At 40.6% G+C, this 23,035-nt stretch overlaps 1 protein-coding gene across 1 annotated transcript in view; it reads left to right on the forward strand.

Moving 5' to 3' along the window:
* Positions 1-23,035, forward strand: part of LOC139531541 (catenin delta-2-like) — a 571,014-nt gene that overhangs the window by 369,495 nt on the left and 178,484 nt on the right. Inside the window, exon 14 of the mRNA XM_071328059.1 lies at positions 5,338-5,551. Within this exon, the coding sequence (XP_071184160.1) occupies positions 5,338-5,551 (214 nt within the window). The remainder of the gene's footprint in view (positions 1-5,337; positions 5,552-23,035) is intronic.

Raw genomic sequence — 23,035 nt, forward strand, 5'->3', positions numbered from 1 at the left:
AGCACGGAGAAGCCCGGTGGCTGGACCGATTCTGACAACATATCCCGAGAAAGCCATGCTTCTGTGAAACAGAGAATGTTACAATCTCTGATGTGTCTCTGGAAGGCAACCACTGCTCGATTTTCATCTACCTTGTTGTCAAGAGACTGGACATTGGCGAGTAGTTTACTTGTGAGCGATGTGCCCTTTTACGAAGCTTGACCAGAAGACCGTCGCCATTGTTTTCGGTCAGCTGCTGGGATTAGATCCATTGTCCTGGGTGGTGGTCCGAAGAGAGGATCTGCTTTAGGAAAGTTGTATTCCTGGTTGTAATGTTGGCAAGTATGTATGTAATAAGACTTAAGATTTCCTGGGGTAACAATGTAAGAAATAATACATAAAATAACAAAATACTCCATAGTTTCCTAAGAACGCAAAGCGAGGCGACCATCTCAGTCTGCGCCATGCTGTTTTCATTCCCATTATTGTCACTGCTGAAATGTGAATTTATCTCCCATGTCTGTTGGAAAGCAGACTGAAACAGGTTTTCCATTAAGATTTTGCATGTGCTTAGCTCTATTACATTTATTTTTATCCTAAATGTCTCCTGAGTGCTTGCTGATGACAAGCATACCCATAACATGATGCAGCCACCACCATCCTTGAAAATGTGAAGAGTGGTACTCAGTGACGTATTGTTGGATTTGCCCCAAACAAAAAGGTTTGTATTCAGGACAAAACATGAATTTATTTACCAAATGTTTTGCACTATTACTTTAGTGCCTTATTGCAAACAGCATGAATGTTTTCTGTACAGGCTTCCTTCTTTTCACTCTGTCATTTAAGCTGGTATTGTGGAGTAACTACAATGTTGTTGATTCATCCTCAATTTTCTCCTATCACAGCCTTTAAACCCTGTAACTGTTTTAAAATCACCATTGGCCTCATGGTGAAATCGCTGAGTGGTTTCCTTCTTCTCCGGCCACTGAGTTAGGAAAGACGCCTTTATCTTTGTAGTGACTGGGTGTATTGATACACCATCCGAAGCGTAATGGATAACTTCACCATGATCAAAGGGATATTCAGTGTCTGCTTTTTATTTCAGCTATCTACCAATAGGTTCCCTTCTTAACGAGGCATTGGAAAAACCTCCCTGGTCTTTGTGTTTGAATCTGTGCTTGAATTGTACTTCTCGACCGAGGGACCTTACACATAAATGTTTGTGTAGAAAAATTATGTTTACCACTATTATTGCACACAGAGTGAGTCCATGCATCTTATTATGTGATTTTGTTAAGCACATTTTTACTCCTGTACTTATTTAGGTTTGTCATAACAAAGGTGTTGAATACTTATTCACACAAGATATTTCAGCTTTTAGTTAAGTAATTTGTAAAAAAAAAATAAAAAAAAAAAATAAATCTAAAAACTAAATTCCACTTTGACATTGTGGGATTTTGTGTGTAAGCCAGTGACAAAACAATCACTGGGGGGGGGGAGCAGAAGTGTTTTTGAGTATCAGTGTGTGTGGTTTGTTTAGTATTCAGTTCAGGGTTCATCCGACTTAATTGAAAAGATTACTGACATTTATTTGGAGCGATAAACTTCTGCAGTGTCATCAAACACCTTTTCCAACCTTTCCCTGTCCTCTCTCTCATCCGCTCTCTCCTCTCTCTCTCTCCTCCACTCTCTCTCTGTCCTCTCTCTCCCTGTCCTCTCTCTCTCTCTATCTCTCTGTCTCTCTCTCTCTGTCTCTCTCTCTCTGTCTCTCTCTCTCTGTCTGTCTCTCTCTCTCTCTCTCTCTCTCTCTCTCTCTCTCTCTCTCTCTCTCTCTCTCTCTCTCTCTCTCTCTCTCTCTCTCTCTCTCTCTCTCTCTCTCTCTCTCTCTCTCTCTCTCTCTCTCTCTCTCTCTCTCTCTCTCTCTCTCTCTCTCTCTCTCTCTCTGTCTCTATCTCCCCCACCCCTCTCTCTCTCTATTCTCTCTCTCTCTCTCTCTCTCTCTCCCTCTCTCTCTCTCTCTCCCTCCTTCTCTTCCCTTTTGCAATCCCTCTACCTCCCCCTATTTCTCTTACTCCCCTCTCAATCACACCCTTTCTACCTTTTCCCCTTTCTACCTTATCTCTCTCACTCGCCTTCTCCCTCACCCCTTCTCCCTCTCTCCCTCTGTGTGGTGATGCTATCTAACGTTTGTGTGTAGAAGGTTGAGGTCAAACACAGAGCTAAGTCTTACAGGAGAAAGTAATTTGTGATCTGGGCCAGCAGCTCTTTATAGCAGGAAATAGGAATACTATTTATAAATGGATGTCTTGCAGGGCATCTAGGATCTGACACACACCCTCACACACGCACCTACACACCCACACACACACACACACACACACACACACACACACACACACACACACACACACACACACACACACACACACACACACACACACACACACACACACACACACACACACACACACACACACACACACACACACACACACATTTGCATCTCACACACACACACATATTCACCACTTGGTTGTTAACGACCTCCTGTGGATCTATGCAGAGTTCTATGATCATTAGAACTCCCTGATGACTGTTTGGAATCCTCCTTTCTCTCTGCTCATTGGCCGCCTGAGTGTACTAGAAGGTCCCTGTAGTGAAACAGTCTGGAACACCAGCAGGTGAAGGTTATGATTAGCTAGGTTTCCAATTGGTGAAAGATTTTCATCTGAATATTTTAAAATCCGCATAAAAACAATATGTGCATTTTCCACCAGACATGTGTTTCCATCAAATGACATGTGATGACATCGTGAACAGAAAAATAACTTTTGTTGGTAAATTCTCTTGTACTAATAAATAAGACACATTTCCATCGCATGTTCCACTCTACTGATGGTTTTGTCACAAAAAACATTGCGTTATATAGTGAATGTGCCCACTCTGTTATTGGTATGTGCATTCCAGCCAACAGCTGGCAGATAGAGTGCGGGTATAGCCTATATAATGAGATGATTATGGACAAGTGAGATTATTTGTATTTGTCAAAAGGCAGCCAAGCATCGATCATCATGTCACCAGAACAAAAACAACGATATTTAGTGGAAAGAGGAATCAAGCTCATCACCGTGGACTTTCACCACCCAGCAATAAACTGGGTTCTCAAGTCATGGAAAGAAGACTCAAGCTCATCACCGTGCACTTTCACCACCCAGCAATAAACTGGGTTCTCAAGTCATGGAAAGAAGACTCAAGCTCATCACCGTGCACTTTCACCACCCAGCAATAAACTGGGTTCTCAAGTCATGGAAAGAAGACTCAAGCTCATCACCGTGCACTTTCACCACCCAGCAATAAACTGGTTCTCAAGTCATGGAAAGAAGACTCAAGCTCATCACCGTGCACTTTCACCACCCAGCAATAAACTGGTTCTCAAGTCATGGTGGGAGGACCACACAACATCTCATCGGGTGACTCCAAGTTCACTTCCATATGATAGTTGTTATATAATATTTGCTCATAAAAGCGTTTCCACCGCCATTTCTTGCATCATTAATTTTACAGACACAAAAAGATCCCAACTTGTCAAGCATATTTTGTTTTGTCGACATTTGGAAAGTTTATCGACAAATTTACTGTTTCCATCAGGCCTGCCGTGACATTTTTTATCCGGCATGTGTTTTACTCGCGTAAAAATGTTGGTGGAAACCTGGTTATTGTAACACCTGGAGGGCCAGGCTACTGGAAAAACAGCTGACACTTCTGTTTTGTCTCATCTCCCAGGAAATAATTTAGTGTACATGATTACATTGTACTGTACATTTAGAGGTATCATTTACAGTAAGTACAGATTGATTCAATAGGTAGTGTGCTAGTTTTTAGAGATTTTTCCTCAAGGTCACCCAGCTCTGTACCTCAACATTGTATTAGCCTAGAGGTTAAGAGCTCTGTAGCTCAACATTGTATTAGCCTAGAGGTTAAGAGCTTTGAGCCTCAACATTGTATTAGCCTAGAGGTTAAGAGCTCTGTACCTCAACATTGTATTGGCCTAGAGGTTAAGAGCTCTGTACCTCAACATTGTATTAGCCTAGAGGTTAAGAGCTTTGTACCTCAACACTGTATTAGCCTAGAGGTTAAGAGCTCTGTACCTCAACACTGTATTAGCCTAGAGGTTAAGAGCTTTGAGCCTCAACATTGTCTTAGCCTAGAGGTTAAGAGCTCTGTACCTCAACATTGTATTAGCCTAGAGGTTAAGAGCTCTGTACCTCAACATTGTATTGGCCTAGAGGTTAAGAGCTCTGTACCTCAACATTGTATTGGCCTAGAGGTTAAGAGCTTTGTGCCTCAACACTGTATTAGCCTAGAGGTTAAGAGCTCTGTACCTCAACACTGTATTAGCCTAGAGGTTAAGAGCTTTGAGCCTCAACATTGTATTAGCCTAGAGGTTAAGAGCTTTGAGCCTCAACATTGTATTAGCCTAGAGGTTAAGAGCTTTGAGACTCAACATTGTATTAGCCTAGAGGTTAAGAGCTCTGTGCCTCAACATTGTATTAGCCTAGAGGTTAAGAGCTCTGTACCTCAACATTGTATTAGCCTAGAGGTTAAGAGCTTTGAGCCTCAACATTGTATTAGCCTAGAGGTTAAGAGCTCTGTACCTCAACATTGTATTAGCCTAGAGGTTAAGAGCTCTGTACCTCAACACTGTATTAGCCTAGAGGTTAATAGCTTTGAGCCTCAACATTGTATTAGCCTAGAGGTTAAGAGCTTTGAGCCTCAACATTGTATTAGCCTAGAGGTTAAGAGCTTTGAGCCTCAACATTGTATTAGCCTAGAGGTTAAGAGCTCTGTACCTCAACATTGTATTAGCCTAGAGGTTAAGAGCTCTGTACCTCAACATTGTATTGGCCTAGAGGTTAAGAGCTTTGAGCCTCAACATTGTATTAGCCTAGAGGTTAAGAGCTCTGTACCTCAACATTGTATTGGCCTAGAGGTTAAGAGCTTTGAGCCTCAACATTGTATTAGCCTAGAGGTTAAGAGCTCTGTACCTCAACATTGTATTGGCCTAGAGGTTAAGAGCTCTGTGCCTCAACATTGTATTAACCTAGAGATTAAGAGCTTTGAGCCAGCAACTGGAAGGTTGCTGAGTCAAGCAGGTGAAACAATCTGATGTGCCCGTGTGCACTCAACCTTAATTGTTCCTGTAAGTTGCTCTGGATAAGAGCATCCACTAAAATGGTTAAAACAAAATGGCCACTGAGCTAAAGCCAACGCGTTTGCTTGGTAGACACGTCTTTAAAATCTCAGGCAACGTTACTCACCCTTTTCTCCACAATTTGTTTCTCTCCATCTCTCTGTCAGATTCGTCGTCAAGGTGGGATCCAGCTGCTGGTAGACTTGTTGGACCACCGTATGAGTGAGGTCCACCGCAGTGCCTGTGGAGCCCTGAGGAACCTGGTCTACGGCAAGGCCAACGACGACAACAAGATCACCCTGAAGAACTGTGGGGGCATACCTGCCCTGGTCCGCCTGTTACGCAAGACTGGAGACGTGGAGATAAGAGAACTGGTCACAGGTACGTTCTTTTATTTTTTATTTCACCTTTATTTAACCAGGTCGGCCAGTTGAGAACACGTTCTAAATTACAACTTTGACCTGGCCAAGATAAAGCAAAGCAGTTCGACAAAAACAACAACACAGATGTAACAGTATAACTTTACGGCGTCCCCTCGCCCCGACCCGGGCGCGAACCAGGGACCCTCTGCACACATCAACAACAGTTACCCACGAAGCATCGTTACCCATCGCTCCACAAAAGCCGCGGCCCTTGCAGAGCAAGGGGAAACACTACTTCTAGGTTTCAGAGCAAGTGACGTAACCGATTGAAACGCTATTAGCGCGTACCCGCTAACTAGCTAGCCATTTCACATCCGTTACACAGAGTTACACAGAAACAAACGTACAGTCAATAACACAATAGAAAAATCTATCTACAGTGTGTACAAATGTAGAAGAGCAGGGAGGTAGGCAATAAATAGGCCATGGAGGCGAAATAATTACAATTTAGCATTAACACTGGACTGATAGATGTGCAGATGATGATGTGCAAGTTGAGATACTGGGGTGCAAAAGAGCAAGAGGGTAAATAACAATATGGGGATGAGATAGTTGGGTGTGCTATTTACAGATTGGCTGTGTACAGGTACAGTGTTCGGTAAGCTGCTCTGACAGCTGATGCTTAAAGTTAGAGAGTTAGATATAAGACTCCAGCTTTTTGCAATTCGTTCCAGTCATTGGCAGCAGAGAACTGGAAGGAAAGGCGGCCAAAGGAAGTGTTGGCTTTGGGGATGACCAGTGAAATATACTTGCTGGAGCATGTGCTACTGGTGGGTGTTGCTATGGTGACCAGTGAGCTGAGATAAGGCGGGGCGTTACCTAGTAAAGACTTATAGATGACCTGGAGCCAGTGGGTTTGGTGACGAATATGTAGTGAGGGCCAACCAACGAGAGCATGCAGGTCGCAGTGATGGAAGTCGCTCTGGATAAGAGCGTCTGCTAAATGACTTAAATGTAAATGTAAAACGGATGGCACTGTGATAGACTGCATCCAATTTTTTGAGTAGTGTTGGAGGCTATTTTGTGAATGACATCGCCGAAGTCAAGGATCGGTATGATAGTCAATTTTACGAGGGTATGTTTGGCAGAATGACTAAAGGAGTCTTTGTTACAAAATAGGAAGACGATTCTAGATTTAATTTTGGACTTGAGATTTGGATTGGAGAGGCTTAATGTGAGTCTGGATGGAGAGTGTACAGTCTAACCAGACACCTCGTTATTTGTAGTTGTCCACATATACAAGTCAGAACCGTCCAGAGAATTGATCCTAGTCAGGTGGGCAGGTGCGGGCAGCAATTGGTTGAAGAGCATGCATTTAGTTTTACTAGCATTTAAAAGCAGTTGGAGGCCACGGAAGGAGTGTTGTATGGCATTGAAGCTTGTTTGGAGGTTTGTTAACCTCTTACTGCGTAAACTCCTCTAGCGGGATCAAATTCGACAACATCCGGTGAAATCGGAGCGCGCCAAATTCAAAATACAAAATTGTAATATTAATAAACATTCATGAAAATACAAGTGTCCTCCATCATTTAAAAGCTTAACTTCTTGTTAATCCAGCCGCTTTGTCCGATTTCAAAAAGGCTTTACGGCGAAAGCATACCATGCGATTATCTGAGGACAATGCCCCGCATACAAAAGCATTAAACATTTTCCAAACAAGCAGAGGCGTTTAGAATGTCAGAAATAGCGATAAAATAAATCACTTACCTTTGAAGATCTTCCTCTGTTTGCAATCCAAAGGGTCCCAGCTACATTAAAAAATTGTCCTTTTGTTCGCTAAAGTCCTTCTTTATATCCCAAAAAAGTCCGTTTAGTTGGCACGCTTCATTCAATAATCCACTGGTTTCCCCTCGTTCAAAATGCAAACAAAATGAATCCCAAACGTTACCAATAAACTTCATCCAAACAAGACAAACAACGTTTCTAATCAATCCTCAGGTACCCTAATATGTAAATAAACCATACAATTTAAGACGGAGAATAGTATGTTCATTACCGGAGATAAATAACGAAGTGCACGCTCTCATCCACGCGCGCCACAACACTTCAGCCAAAATGAGAGCCACTTAGAAAAACTACAAATTCTAGCAAATTTTTTAAAAAACAAGCCTAAAACTCTTTCTAAAGACTGTTGACATCTACTGGAAGCTCTAGGAACTGCAATCTGGGAGGTATTCCTTTGATATTCCCAATAATATGCATATCCTAGCTTCTGGGCCTGAGTAATAGGCAGTTTACTTTGGGCACGTCAGTCTTCCGAAATACCGAATACTGCCACCGGCCCACAAGAAGTTTAACAGAGTGTCCAAAGAAGGGCCAGATGAATACAGAATGGTGTCATCTGCGTAGAGGTGGATCAGAGAATCACCAGCAGGAAGAGTGATATCATTGATATATACTTAGAAAGGGGTTGCAACAATTTCGGCAGATCATTTTAGAAAGAGAAGTCAACAAATGAGAGCGCCTGGGGAATGGGAGTGCTGCTGGGGGCTGCAGGGCCTGGGTTAACCTCTACATCACCAGAGGAACAGAGGACGATTAGGATAAGGGTACACACGCACAGACGCTCGCACTCACGCACACATAACACACTGACACTTCTACATTCCAGAAGACTGTGATGACTTTCCAATAGTTTTATTTTTCCTGAGTCCAGGCGTATTCAGTAGCCAGATAACATAGCTATTCAATAGTAAACCATTTGAAAAGATAACAGGTTTAGTGAGTTCAAGTCACTCCTTTTCAGCATTCCATCTTAATTCTCAGACCCTCATTGTCCACGTTTTCAGAAAGTCTCAACTAACTTTGAGAGTGTTGAAATATTCAAACAAACCACAGAGCTTCTCTCTGTGATGCCGGGAACACACCACCTCACTAGTCATCGAATATGAAAAACAACTCCCACACGTTTCTTCAGATTATTTTGTCAGTGTTTCGCTACTGTCAGGCTTTTTCAAAGCTGTTCTATCTGCCAGATATAAGCATGTTTGGCCGTGGTGTCTCTGTGAGTGTGCAGTGTTTAGCTACAGTTATGTTTCTTAGGTGAGAACTGTGACAAAATCCTTGTGTGTAATTTTTCTGTGGAGCATGAGATCTTTCGCAAGCGCGTCTAAGCCAGGCTAGCCAAGGAGAGGTCCCCGAAAGACTACTTTTGAGTTTACATCAACACTGGAGGACCTTTGCCAAAGCTTTGCATGTGTGTGTGTGTACTTGCGTGTGTTGGTGTGTACTTGTGTGTGTTTGTGTGTGGATTTGTGTGTACTTGCCTATGTGTGTGTGTATGTGTGTGTGTGGTGTGTGGTGTGTGTGTGTGTGTGTGTGTGTGGTGTGTGTGTGTGTGTGTGTGTGTGTGTGTGTGTGTGTGTGTGTGTGTGTGTGTGTGTGTGTGTGTGTGTGTGTGTGTGTGTGTGTGTGTGTGTGTGTGTGTGTGTGTGTGTGTGTGTGTGTGTGTGTGTGTGTGTAGGAGTGTGTGTGTGTGTAGGAGTGTGTGTATGTGTGTGTGCGTGTGCGTGTGTGTGTGTGTGTGTGTGTGTGTGTGTGTACTTGCGTGTGTGTGTGTGTGTCTGTGTGCGTGTGCGTGTGTGTGTGTGTGTGTGTGTGTGTGTGTGTGTGTGTGTGTGTGTGTGTGTGTGTGTGTGTGTGTACTTGCGTGCGTGTGTGTGTAAGCATGCATGCGTTTTTATCTCTAATGGGAGGCACCAGACATATGGATCCTAACCCATCCGTGACTAGTGATTGGCCGTGTGAATGGGCGTTGAGAAGCCTATCAGCTGCTCCAGTGGAGCGGGTCCCCCTGCATAAGATGGAGCTGGAATCGGCTCTATTGAAAAGGCCTTCAAACCACTGAGGGATGAAGTTAGGCCACTGGTAGTATCCTTAAAGACTTAAAGGCTTTAGCTCAGTGCACTAACATGGTCTTGAGTTTCACTTATGACCTGGGTTGGATAACCAGTCAACTAGAGTTTAAACAGTTAAGTATAATTCACTTGTCATTTCCTCTTGTCAGTGAAGAGAGCTGGTTCAGAGATACAATGCCTTCTGTTTTTGCTTCGTCATTATGGGGTTTCGTGTGTAGATTAATGAGGGGAAAAAAGATTTAATCCATTTTAGAATAAGGCTGTAACGTAACAAAATGTGGAAAAAGTCAAGGGGTCTGAATACTTTCCGAATGCCCTGTAAAAACATACTTAAAAACAACATCCATTTGTAGCTGAGATAAAGAACCCCTCCCCCACACACACACACACACACACACACACACACACACACACACACACACACACACACACACACACACACACACACACACACACACACACACACACACACACACACACATACACAGTCTGCTTTTGTAGCCTTGTCATGTTCAGAGATAAGGGAAGCGAGAGGGAACGTGACACTCGTCCAATTTGACCTCTCACCCGTCCCTCTCAGCTACAGCGCTCATCTCTGATAGGTCAGACAGTCTCAATGGAGACAAAGGACACAGAGGGCCAAAACAATGAGTGATGGCTGAACAGTAGATAACTCCTGATAACCAAACAATGGGGACGGACTGAATTCCCTGTGGATTATATCTAGTGTTATAAAATGGTTTATCTATCATGCTATACCAAATATCTCCTCATTAAAGGTCTTGTTGGGTTTAGAATGTGTGGCAATTTAACCTATTCCTCAGGGTCTGTGTGTCTGTGTGTGTGGAATGACGGGAATTTAATTAATGGAACACAGTCAAACATGTGGTTTCCGTATGTTTGATGTGTTTGATACTGTTCCATTTACTCCATTCCAGCCATTACAATGAGCATGTCCTCCTATAGCCTCTACCACCAGCCTCCATTGGAGAGTGTGTGTGTGTGTGTGTGTGTGTGTGTGTGTGTGTGTGTGTGTGTGTGTGTGTGTGTGTGTGTGTGTGTGTGTGTGTGTGTGTGTGTGTGTGTGTGTGTGTGTGTGCGCGCCTGCGGGCCTGCAATGTTAGTGTGTACACTGAGTGTACAAAGCATTAGGAACATGCTCTTTCCATTACTTAAACTCACCAGGTGAATCCAGGTGAAAGCTATTTTTCCTTATTGATGTCAATCCACTTTAATCTGTGTAGATGAAGGGGAGGAGACCGGTTAAATAAGGATTTTTAAGCCTTGAGACAATTGAGACATGGATTGTTTGTTTGCCATTCAGAGGGTGAATGGGCAATACAGTACTACCAGACAGTTACATAACTGTAACTGCCAGGTGTAGGGATGTTACGGTGACCGTATAACCGCCATACCGGCGGTCACGAGTCATGATGGATTCAATCCAGCAACCTTTTGGTTACTGGTCCAACGCTCGAACAACTAGGCTACCTGCAGCCGCTATGAAAAAGGGGATCCCATCAGCTTTGTATAGGCTAGACCTACTATATATATTTCTCAACTTTCCTAATATTAAGCAAATGTTAAGCACATTGCTTATCTTTACAACAGGAGTATAGCCTACCTGTATAACGACACAAGGCGAGACCCAGATGCAGACACATGAGGCAGATGGTTAGATTCTCTGATATTTATTAAAATACAAGGGGCAGGCAATAGGCAGGTTGAGGACAGGCAGAAGTTCATTAACCAGATCAGAGTCCAAAAGGTACAGCGGAGCAGGCAGGCTCGAGGTCAGGGCAGGCAGAACAGGTCTGAACCAGGAGGGCTAGAAAACAGAGCGCAGGAAAAAGACGCTGGTAGGCTTGACAAGACGAACTGGCAACAGACAAACAGAGAATACAGGGATAAATACACTGGGGATAATGTGGAAGATGGGTGACACCTGGAGTGGGTGGAGACAAGCACAAAGACAGGTGAAACAGATCAGGGTGTGACAACCTGGCTGGCGTGGAAATGAACCACTGGATAAGTGTCCTCCATTCGTTATATAAGTGCATAGATGACATTTATGTTTCCCTTGCCCCTGTTTCGAGACAGGTGCATGATACTGATCCATTCTAAATAAAAACAAAGTCATATATCTATTATCTATTATATGTAAAGACAGAAATAAGTCAATAATATTCTGATGGGTTATAATATTAGCCTATCACTTGTGAATTATATATTATCACTTGTGAATGATGCCCAGCATAAGAAACAATGTCTTTTTTTGGTGACTTTTTCTAATCATGTAGCCCATCCCATAGGCCTATATGTTTTAATAAGGTTAGTATCACACCTCATGTAGCCTAGCCCATAGACCTATATGTTTTAATAAGGTTAGTATTACACCTCATGTAGCCTTGCCCATAGACCTATATGTTTTAATAAGGTTAGTATCACACCTCATGTAGCCTAGCCCATAGGTCTATATGTTTTAATAAGGTTAGTATCACACCTCATGTAGCCTAGCCCATAGACCTATATGTTTTAATAAGGTTAGTATCACACCTCATGTAGCCTAGCCCATAGGTCTATATGGTTTAATAAGGTTAGTATCACACCTCATGTAGCCTAGCCCAGAGGTCTATATGGTTTAATAAGGTTAGTATCACACCTCATGTAGCCTAGCCCAGAGGTCTATATGTTTTAATAAGGTTAGTATCACACCTCATGTAGCCTAGCCCATAGACCTATATGTTTTAATAATGTTAATATCACACTTCATGTAGCCTAGCCCATAGGCCTATATGTTTTAATAAGGTTAGTATCATACCTCATGTAGCCTAGCCCATAGGTCTATATGGTTTAATAAGGTTAGTATCACACCTCATGTAGCCTAGCCCATAGACCTATATGTTTTAATAATGTTAATATCACACTTCATGTAGCCTAGCCCATAGGCCTATATGATTAAATAATGTTTATATCACACATCATGTAGCCTAGCCCATAGGCTTATATGATTAAATAATGTTTATATCACACCTCATGTAGCCTAGCCCATAGGCCTATATGTTTTAATAAGGTTAGTATCACACCTCATGTAGCCTAGCCCATAGGCCTATATGTTTTAATAAGGTTAGTATCACACCTCATGTAGCCTAGCCCATAGTCCTATATGTTTTAATAAGGTTAGTATTACACCTCATGTAGCCTAGCCCAGAGGTCTATATGTTTCAATAAGGTTAGTATCACACCTCATGTAGCCTAGCCCATAGGCTTATATGATTAAATAATGTTTATATCACACATCATGTAGCCTAGCCCATAGTCCTATATGTTTTAATAAGGTTAGTATCACACCTCATGTAGCCTAGCCCATAGGCTTATATGATTAAATAATGTTTATATCACACATCATGTAGCCTAGCCCATAGGCCTATATGTTTTAATAAGGTTAGTATCACACCTCATGTAGCCTAGCCCATAGGCTTATATGATTAAATAATGTTTATATCACACATCATGTAGCCTAGCCCATAGGTCTATATGGTTTAATAAGGTTAGTATCACACCTCATGTAGCCTAGCCCATATGTCTATATGTTTTAATAAGGTTAGTATCACACCTCATGTAGCCTAGCCCATATGTCTATATGTTTTAATAAGGTTAGTATCACACCTCATGTAGCCTAGCCCATAGGCCTATATGTTTTAATAAGGTTAGTATCACACCTCATGTAGCCTAGCACATATGTCTATATGTTTTAATAAGGTTAGTATCATACCTCATGTAGCCTAGCCCATAGGTCTATATGTTTTAATAAGGTTAGTATCACACCTCATGTAGCCTAGCCCATAGGTCTATATGGTTTAATAAGGTTAGTATCACACCTCATGTAGCCTAGCCCAGAGGTCTATATGTTTTAATAAGGTTAGTATCATACCTCATGTAGCCTAGCCCATAGGTCTATATGTTTTAATAAGGTTAGTATCACACCTCATGTAGCCTAGCCCATAGACCTATATGTTTTAATAAGGTTAGTATCACACCTCATGTAGCCTAGCCCATAGTCCTATATGTTTTAATAAGGTTAGTATCACACCTCATGTAGCCTAGCCCATAGACCTATATGTTTTAATAAGGTTAGTATCACACCTCATGTAGCCTAGCCCATATGTCTATATGTTTTAATAAGGTTAGTATCACACCTCATGTAGCCTAGCCCATAGGTCTATATGTTTTAATAAGGTTAGTATCACACCTCATGTAGCCTAGCCCAGAGGTCTATATGTTTTAATAAGGTTAGTATCATACCTCATGTAGCCTAGCCCATAGACCTATATGTTTTAATAAGGTTAGTATCACACCTCATGTAGCCTAGCCCATAGACCTATATGTTTTAATAAGGTTAGTATCATACCTCATGTAGCCTAGCCCATAGGTCTATATGTTTTAATAAGGTTAGTATCACACCTCATGTAGCCTAGCCCATAGGCTTATATGATTAAATAATGTTTATATCACACCTCATGTAGCCTTGCCCATAGGTCTATATGGTTTAATAAGGTTAGTATCACACCTCATGTAGCCTAGCCCAGAGGTCTATATGGTTTAATAAGGTTAGTATCACACCTCATGTAGCCTAGCCCATAGGTCTATATGTTTTAATAAGGTTAGTATCACACCTCATGTAGCCTAGCCCATAGGTCTATATGGTTTAATAAGGTTAGTATTACACCTCATGTAGCCTAGCCCATAGGCCTATATGTTTTAATAAGGTTAGTATCACACCTCATGTAGCCTAGCCCATAGTCCTATATGTTTTAATAAGGTTTGTATCACAACTAATCTGCTTTACAACAGGTGTAGAGCCTAACTGTCATATATAAGCAGCTTGTGAGTTTCAAGTTTGGGGAAGATAATTTTCACCATATAAAATGCAACTTTATAATAAAAGCATTACATACATAATTGCATTTGCGGTCACTTTTAATAATGGTGTTTTCCTTCTAATGGAACATTCACGCTTATAGCCTACTGCCGTGTGCGCATTGCTGCACTTATAATGTCAAGAAATAGCCTAATAGTTTATGTTGCGTCAGCCTCATTGCGTAACAACGTTTTTCTGATTATAGTGGTTGTATTAATGTGGGATCTATCACATCCCACGTCTGTCCCAGACTATGTTTAGGTCAACTTTTTCACTATGGGGGATAGTAAACTGATATAGGCTAGTGCTTTTGCTGTTCGTTAGGCCTTACGCATCTTGTTGGCTGACGAAAAGCAAATGTGGACAGTTCTTCCAATATCTTCAATATGCACCTCGGAATTGGATACGGACGGGAGCAGTTGTGTCCCCGATGTGTCTGTCTTCACTTGTAGCCTGTGAGAAAGACACCTGTTCATGTGATGGAGAGCCGTGTGAGTGAGAGGAGAGGTGCTTCGGAGCAGGAAGCACTCAGGGAGAAGGGCTGCAAAAGACATGGATTTTTTTAGGGTGCGTTATGGCCACACGAAGGGGATGCTGCCGGGAAATTCGAGGCATTATCAAGTGCTTCACAAATTGTGAATGCGAGACTCAACAAAATGTGTACAGCCTTTCAAGCAACTTTTATCAAGTCATCACTAGAGTTGCATCATGCAGCCTTAGAATGTATTAAAAATCTAAACATATAGCCCAGCGTTTGTAGACCAACTAAAGTTACATTAATTACTCTAAATTAATTCTTAGGGATTTTTGCCTAAATGTCATACCCAAATCTAACTGCCTGTATCTCAGGCCCTGAAGCAAGGATATGCATATTCTTGGTACCATTTGAAAGGAAACACTGTGGAAATGTGAATGGAATGTAGGAGAGTATAACACAATAGATCTGGTAGAAGAAAATACAAAGAAAAAAACAACCAGCTTTTTTCTACCACCATCTTTGAAATGCTGCAGAAATAACCCTGTTCCAGCCATCACTCTGGTTGTAATTCTAATGGTGTCCACAAGATGACAGCAGTCTATGTGCAAAGTTTCAGACGGATAAAGAAGTATGAGCAAGCTACATGACATTTAGTGTGAAGTCACTCAGGTACATTTAGGCAAATTGTGAAGGAGACATTCACATTACATTTTTCTGCAAGAATATCGTCAAATCTGTATACTTGGACTTTGCTTTAGCTCTTCCAGTATTAGTAGACATATAAGTTCAACATTTGCAAAACAACCAGTTTTCATAACTGTATAACTCTCCATATTATTATAGTTTTTGTCCAAATTGAAAAGGCACGCTGTCGTACAAGGTTAGTAGCTACATTTTACCACGGATACATGGTTTCCAGATACTCCCTTAAAGCCCAGCTCATTGGCTATCTAGCTATCTTTGTTTGACCCCGATTGGTGCTTATTTGACAGCTGGAATTGTTCAAGTGTAGACTGCCCGCGTCATCGGTTTGCCATGAAGGTGTCGCTCTCTGTCCAAATTTGGTATATCCTATAGGATATACTACACCCCTAATGATATAGTGAAGTCTTGTTACGTTCTAGAATCTCTGAGGAATAAATACAAACACGATTTGACTGGTTGAAACAACGTTTAGGGTTAGATTTTCACAGATTCCTTTCTTTGCAAATTGAACGAGTGGAAACACAAAATCGATCGTGCATACTATATGGACCTTTTTAAGTTATGAAAAAGGATTTTATCTAACAAAACGATATTTATCTCTGGGACCCTTTGGATGATAAACCAGAGCAAGATTTCAGAATGTAAGTACACATTTCACATTCAGAGGTGAATTTATCAAACCTATTGCGGTGAAAAAAGTGTTTTGTTGTTAGGAGCTCTTCTCAAACAATAGCATGGCATTTTTTCACAGTAATAGCTACTGTAAATTGGACAGTGCAGTTATATTAACAAGAATTTAAGCTTTCAGCCGATATAAGGCACTTATACAGTGGGGAGAACAAGTATTTGATACACTGACAATTTTGCAGGTTTTCCTACTTACAAAGCATGTAGAGGTCTACAAACAATAAAATAAAATGCAAATTAATTACTTAAAAATCATACAATGTGATTTTCTGGATTTTTGTTTTAGATTCCGTCTCTCACAGTTGAAGTGTACCTATGATAAAAATGACAGACCTCTACATGCTTTGTAAGTAGGAAAACCTGCAAAATCGGCAGTGTATCAAATACTTGTTCTCCCCACTGTATATATACCGACATTTGTTGTTTCTCTAAAATCTGCAATGGTGACACAAGGCGCTGCATGATTTGCAATTGTCCCGATAACGGGACGCCGATCCCTAATTAAGCATGAAGGAGTACCTATTTCTTTGTTTACTGCTCAACACAGATAGCAGAATGTGCGCACTCCCTCAAATCGTTTGGAGAATATATCCTTTCTATTTTATTGAACTTTGTTCAATTGAATTCTTCATACTATAAAAATAATGCCACAGAATTTGAATCAAATCTTGTCTGCTAAAATGAACTAATGTAGGCCACATGACATAGCCAGACCAAACATAGGGACAACTCAGAGTATGCTATTCTGTTCTTCTGAAATAGACTACATTTTCTTCATGTCATGTTTCTTTAGACCTGTCTAAAATAAATAATGGATTTATTGTGAAGGTGAAGGCTACAGTTGAAGTCGGAAGTTTACATAAACCTTACCCAAATACATTTAAACTCAGTTTCACAATTCCTGACATTTAATCCTTGTAAAAATTCCCTGTTTTAGGTCAGTTGAGATCACCACTTTATTTTAAGAATGTGAAATGTCAGAATAATAGTAGAGAGAATGATCTATTTCAGCTTTTATTTGACATTCACTCAATTAGTATTTGGTAGCATTGCCTTTAAATTGTTTAACTTGGGTCAAACGTTTTGGGTTGCCTTCCACAAGCTTCCCACAATAAGTTGGGTGAATTTTGGCCCATCCCTCCTGACAGAGCTGGTGTAACTGAGTCAGGTTTGTAGGCATCCTTGCTCGCACAGCCTTTTTCAGTTCTGCCCACAAATGTTCTATAGGATTGAGGTCAGGACTTTATGATGGCCACTCCAATACCTTGACTTTGTTGTCCTTAAGCCATTTTACCACAACTTTGGAAGTATGCTTGGGGTATTTTCCATTTGGAAGACCCATTTGCGACCAAGCTTTAACTTCCTGACTGAGGTCTTGAGATGTTGCGTCAATATATCCACATCATTTTCCTACCTCATGATGCCATCTATTTTGTGAAGTGCGCCAGTCCCTCCTGCAGCAAAGCACCCACACAACATGATGCTGCCACCCCCCTGCTTCACGGTTGGGATGTTGTTCTTCGGCTTGCAAGCCTCCCCCTTTTTCCTCCAAACATAACGTCATTATGGCCAAACAGTTCTATTTTTGTTTCATCAGACCAGAGGACATTTCTCCAAAAAGTACGATCTTTGTCCCCATGTGCAGTTGCAAACCGTAGTCTGGCTTTTTTATGGCGGTTTTGTAGAAGTGGCTTCTTCCTTGCTGAGCGGCCATTCAGGTTATGTCGATATAGGACTCGTTTTACTGTGGATATAGATCATTTTGTACCTGTTTCCTCCAGCATCTTCACAAGGTCCTTTGCTGTTGTTCTGGGATTGATTTGCACTTTTCGCAGCAAAGTATGTTCATCTCTAGGGAACAGAACGCGTCTCCTTCCTGAGCGGTATAATGGCTGCGTGGTCCCATGGTGTTTCTACTTGCGTATTATTGTTTGTACAGATGAACGTGGTACCTTCAGGCTTTTGGAAAATGCTCCTATAAGGACTCAAGGCCAGACACAGATGCAGACACAGGAGGCAGATGGTGTGAGCGTGTGATATTTAATAATTCCAAAAGGGGTAGGTTAGAGAATAGTCATGGGCAGGCAAAAGGTCAAAACCAGATCAGAGTCCAGGAGGTACAGAGTGGCAGACTGGCTCAAGGTCAGGGTAGGCAGACTGGTCAGGCAGGCGGGTACAGAGTCCAGAAAACCGGAAGGACTAGCAAAGAGAGAATAGCAAAAACAGGCGCACGGGGAAAACACGCTGGTTGACTTGAAACATACTAGACGAACTGGCACAGAGAGACAGGAAACACAGGGATAAATACACTGGGGAAAATAAGCGACATCTGGAGGGGGTGGCGACAATCATAAGGACAGGTGAAACAGATCAGGGCGTAATAGCTCCCAAGGATGAACCAGACTTGTGGAGGTCTACAATTTTAATTCTGAGGTCTTGGCTGATTTCTTTTGATTTGCCTATGATGTCAAGCAAAGAGGCACTGAGTTTGAAGGTAGGCCTTGAAATACATCCACAGGTACACCTCCAATTGCCTCAAATTGTGTCAATCAGAAGCTTCTAAAGCCATGACATCATTTTCTGCCATTTCCAAGCTGTTAAAAGGCACAGTCAACTTAGTGTATGTAAACTTCTGACCCATTGGAATTGTGATACAGTGAATTATAAGTGAAATAATCTGTCTGTAAAAAATTGTTGGATAAATTACTTGTGTCATGCACAAAGTAGATTTCCTAACCGACTTGCCAAAACTATAGTTTGTTAATAACAATACATTTGTGGAGTGGTTGAAAAACAAGTTTTAATGACTCCAACCTAAGTGTATGTAAACCTCCGACTTCAACTGTATATTACATGGACTTCTTAGACTTGTAGAAGTTTCAAAGGTCTGCATCAGAGGCTTGTAGGTTTGTAGGCTTGTAGGATTGTAGGCTTGTAGGCTTGTAGGCTTGTTTGTGTGGAAGCCAGGACATGCTACATGTGTTTATGTTAATTAGTGGTCAATTACCATGAGACCGACAGTTATTTGCTTGACAATCACCGGCTGACGAAAATTGACCTCCACAGCCCTAGCCAGACACACCGGTTTGTGTCAAGAACTGCAACGCTGCTGGGTTTTTCACACTCAACAGTTTCCCATGTGTATCAAGAATGACCCACAGCCCAAAGAACATCCAGCCAACTTAACACAACTGTGGGAAGCATTGGAGTCCACATGGACCAAGATCCCTGTAGAATGCTTTCAACACCATGTGGAGTCCATGCCTCAACAAATGGAGGCTGTTCTGAGTGCAGAAGGTGGTGCAACTCAATATTAAGACAATGTTTATCATGTTTTGTACACTCAGTGTATGTGTGCATGCCTCATTAATATGTAAATGAAATACAGTTCAACTTAGATAGCAGCCTGACACAAAATAATCAGGTCTCTCTCGGTCTCTCTCTCTCTCGCTCTAGCTCTCTATCTCTCAATTTTAATTTCAATTCAAAGGGAATTTATTGGCATGGGAAATGTGTTGACATTGCCAAAGCAAGTGAAATAAACAAACAAAAGTGAGTAGCCACAAAACAATATCAACAAAGATCTATTAGAAATGGACAGTAAACATTGCACTCACAAAGGTTTAAAAAAGATAGACATATCTCTCTTTTTCTTATTTCGATCTCTCTCTCTTTCGTTCTCTCTCTCTTCCAATCTCTCTCCTTCCCTTTCTCCATCTTCCTATCTCTCCCGCTCTTTCTCTCCTCCCTCTCTCTATCACCCTCTTTCTCTATCTCGCTCTCTCTCTTCCTCCTTGCTAACTGAATCAGTGTCAAGCATGGTCTTAGTCTGTGGCTCAGGCTGAGTTTACTGCTTTCATTTCCTGTCTGATAGCAGCTCCTCACACAGAGGATTCAAACAACTCTGGGGTGCAATAGGCAACACCCCAGCTTCCTGACATTATACTGTACCAGAGACCAAAACCCAGTCTCATCCCTGGCATACAGGATAACCCTCCCAGACTGTAGAGGAAATTATACTGTATAGTGGTTATATTGTGGGCTATGTGGAGTTGATGTCAAGGAATATGACACTGTTGAATATGAGCAGGCAGAGATAATATGTTTAATAAAACATAATCACGTTGAATATGAGCAGGCAGAGATAATATGTTTAATAAAACATAATCACGTTGAATATGAGCAAGCAGAGATAATATGTTTAATAAAACATAACCACGTTGAATATGAGCAGACAGAGATAATATGTTTAATAAAACATAACCACGTTGAATATGAGCAGACAGAGATAATGTTTAATAAAACATAATCACGTTGAATATGAGCAGACAGAGATAATATGTTTAATAAAACATAATCACGTTGAATATGAGCAGACAGAGATAATATGTTTAATAAAACATAATCACGTTGAATATGAGCAGACAGAGATAATATGTTTAATAAAACATAATCACGTTGAATATGAGCAGACAGAGATAATATGTTTAATAAAACATAATCACGTTGAATATGAGCAGGCAGAGATAATATGTTTAATAAAACATAATCACGTTGAATATGAGCAGACAGAGATAATATGTTTAATGAAACATAATCACGTTGAATATGAGCAGACAGAGATAATGTTTAATAAAACATAATCACGTTGAATATGAGCAGACAGAGATAATATGTTTAATAAAACATAATCACGTTGAATATGAGCAGACAGAGATAATATGTTTAATAAAACATAATCACGTTGAATATGAGCAGACAGAGATAATATGTTTAATAAAACATAATCACGTTGAATATGAGCAGACAGAGATAATATGTTTAATAAAACATAATCACGTTGAATATGAGCAGACAGAGATAATGTTTAATAAAACATAATCACGTTGAATATGAGCAGACAGAGATAATATGTTTATAAAACATAATCACGTTGAATATGAGCAGACAGAGATAACATGTTTAATAAAACATAATCACGTTGAATATGAGCAGACAGAGATAATATGTTTAATTAAACATAACCACGTTGAATATGAGCAGACAGAGATAATGTTTAATAAAACATAATCACGTTGAATATGAGCAGGCAGAGATAATATGTTTAATAAAACATAATCACGTTGAATATGAGCAGACAGAGATAATGTTTAATAAAACATAATCACGTTGAATATGAGCAGACAGAGATAATATGTTTAATAAAACATAATCACGTTGAATATGAGCAGACAGAGATAATATGTTTAATGAAACATAATCACGTTGAATATGAGCAGGCAGAGATAATATGTTTAATGAAACATAATCACGTTGAATATGAGCAGACAGAGATAATATGTTTAATAAAACATAATCACGTTGAATATGAGCAGACAGAGATAACATGTTTAATAAAACATAATCACGTTGAATATGAGCAGGCAGAGATAACATGTTTAATAAAACATAATCACGTTGAATATGAGCAGACAGAGATAATGTTTAATGAAACATAATCACGTTGAATATGAGCAGGCAGATATAACATGTTTAATAAAACATAATCACGTTGAATATGAGCAGACAGAGATAATATGTTTAATAAAACATAATCACGTTGAATATGAGCAGGCAGATATAACATGTTTAATAAAACATAATCACGTTGAATATGAGCAGACAGAGATAATATGTTTAATAAAACATAATCACGTTGAATATGAGCAGACAGAGATAATATGTTTAATAAAACATAATCACGTTGAATATGAGCAAGCAGAGATAATATGTTTAATAAAACATAATCACGTTGAATATGAGCAGACAGAGATAATGTTTAATAAAACATAACCACGTTGAATATGAGCAGACAGATATAATATGTTTAATAAAACATAACCACGTTGAATATGAGCAGACAGAGATAATGTTTAATAAAACATAATCACGTTGAATATGAGCAGGCAGAGATAATGTTTAATAAAACATAACCATTTCAGTCTATCATCTCTACGTATTGGTGAAATAATGTATTTCTGAAGTCATTCAATTATCTCTATAATTGAGAGTTGTTGGACAACTCAAAAGTCCTAGACATTGTCTTTAGGGGCACACACACACACACACACACACACACACACACACACACACACACACACACACACACACACACACACACACACACACACACACACACACACACACACACACACACACACACACACACACACTTTAGCCACTGGCTAGTGGTGACATGATTGGGTCCCCATGGAAACCTTGCGCCAAGTGATGCGTTGCAGATCTGGACAGGAGTGTGTGTGTTTGTGTGTGTGTGTTTGTTGCCAAAGTCACAGTGATGTACGGGGTGACCTTGCTCAAGTCTAAATCAATGAAGAGTCTACCACTCTGTCTCTCTATCTCTCTCTATCACTCTCTGTCTCCATTGCTATCTCTTTCTCTCTTTCTTTGTCTCTCCGTCTCTCACGTGTTAATATTAAGAGTATGTCTATTTGGCCTGGTCAGACACTGGTACTCCTCAGAGCTAGGCCTGATAGTCATGATTGCAATCAGACTGAGAGAGAAGCTGGTGATGGAGAGAGTGAGAAAGTACTGGGTCTGAGAAGGAGAACACACTCTTAAAATAAGGAAAAGTAGCATTGGTTTAAAGATATCAAATATTTGTATGGGGCCACAATTGTTCAATGTTTCACTTCATATCTCTGGTGTGTGATATAGGCAGGGGGATGGTGTAATATAGGGGGGGTGGTGTAATATGGGAGGGATGATGTAATATAGGGGGGATGGTGTAATATA

Source organism: Salvelinus alpinus, chromosome 10 (assembly GCF_045679555.1).
Source record: "Salvelinus alpinus chromosome 10, SLU_Salpinus.1, whole genome shotgun sequence".
Classification (NCBI taxonomy): Eukaryota; Metazoa; Chordata; class Actinopteri; order Salmoniformes; family Salmonidae; genus Salvelinus; species Salvelinus alpinus.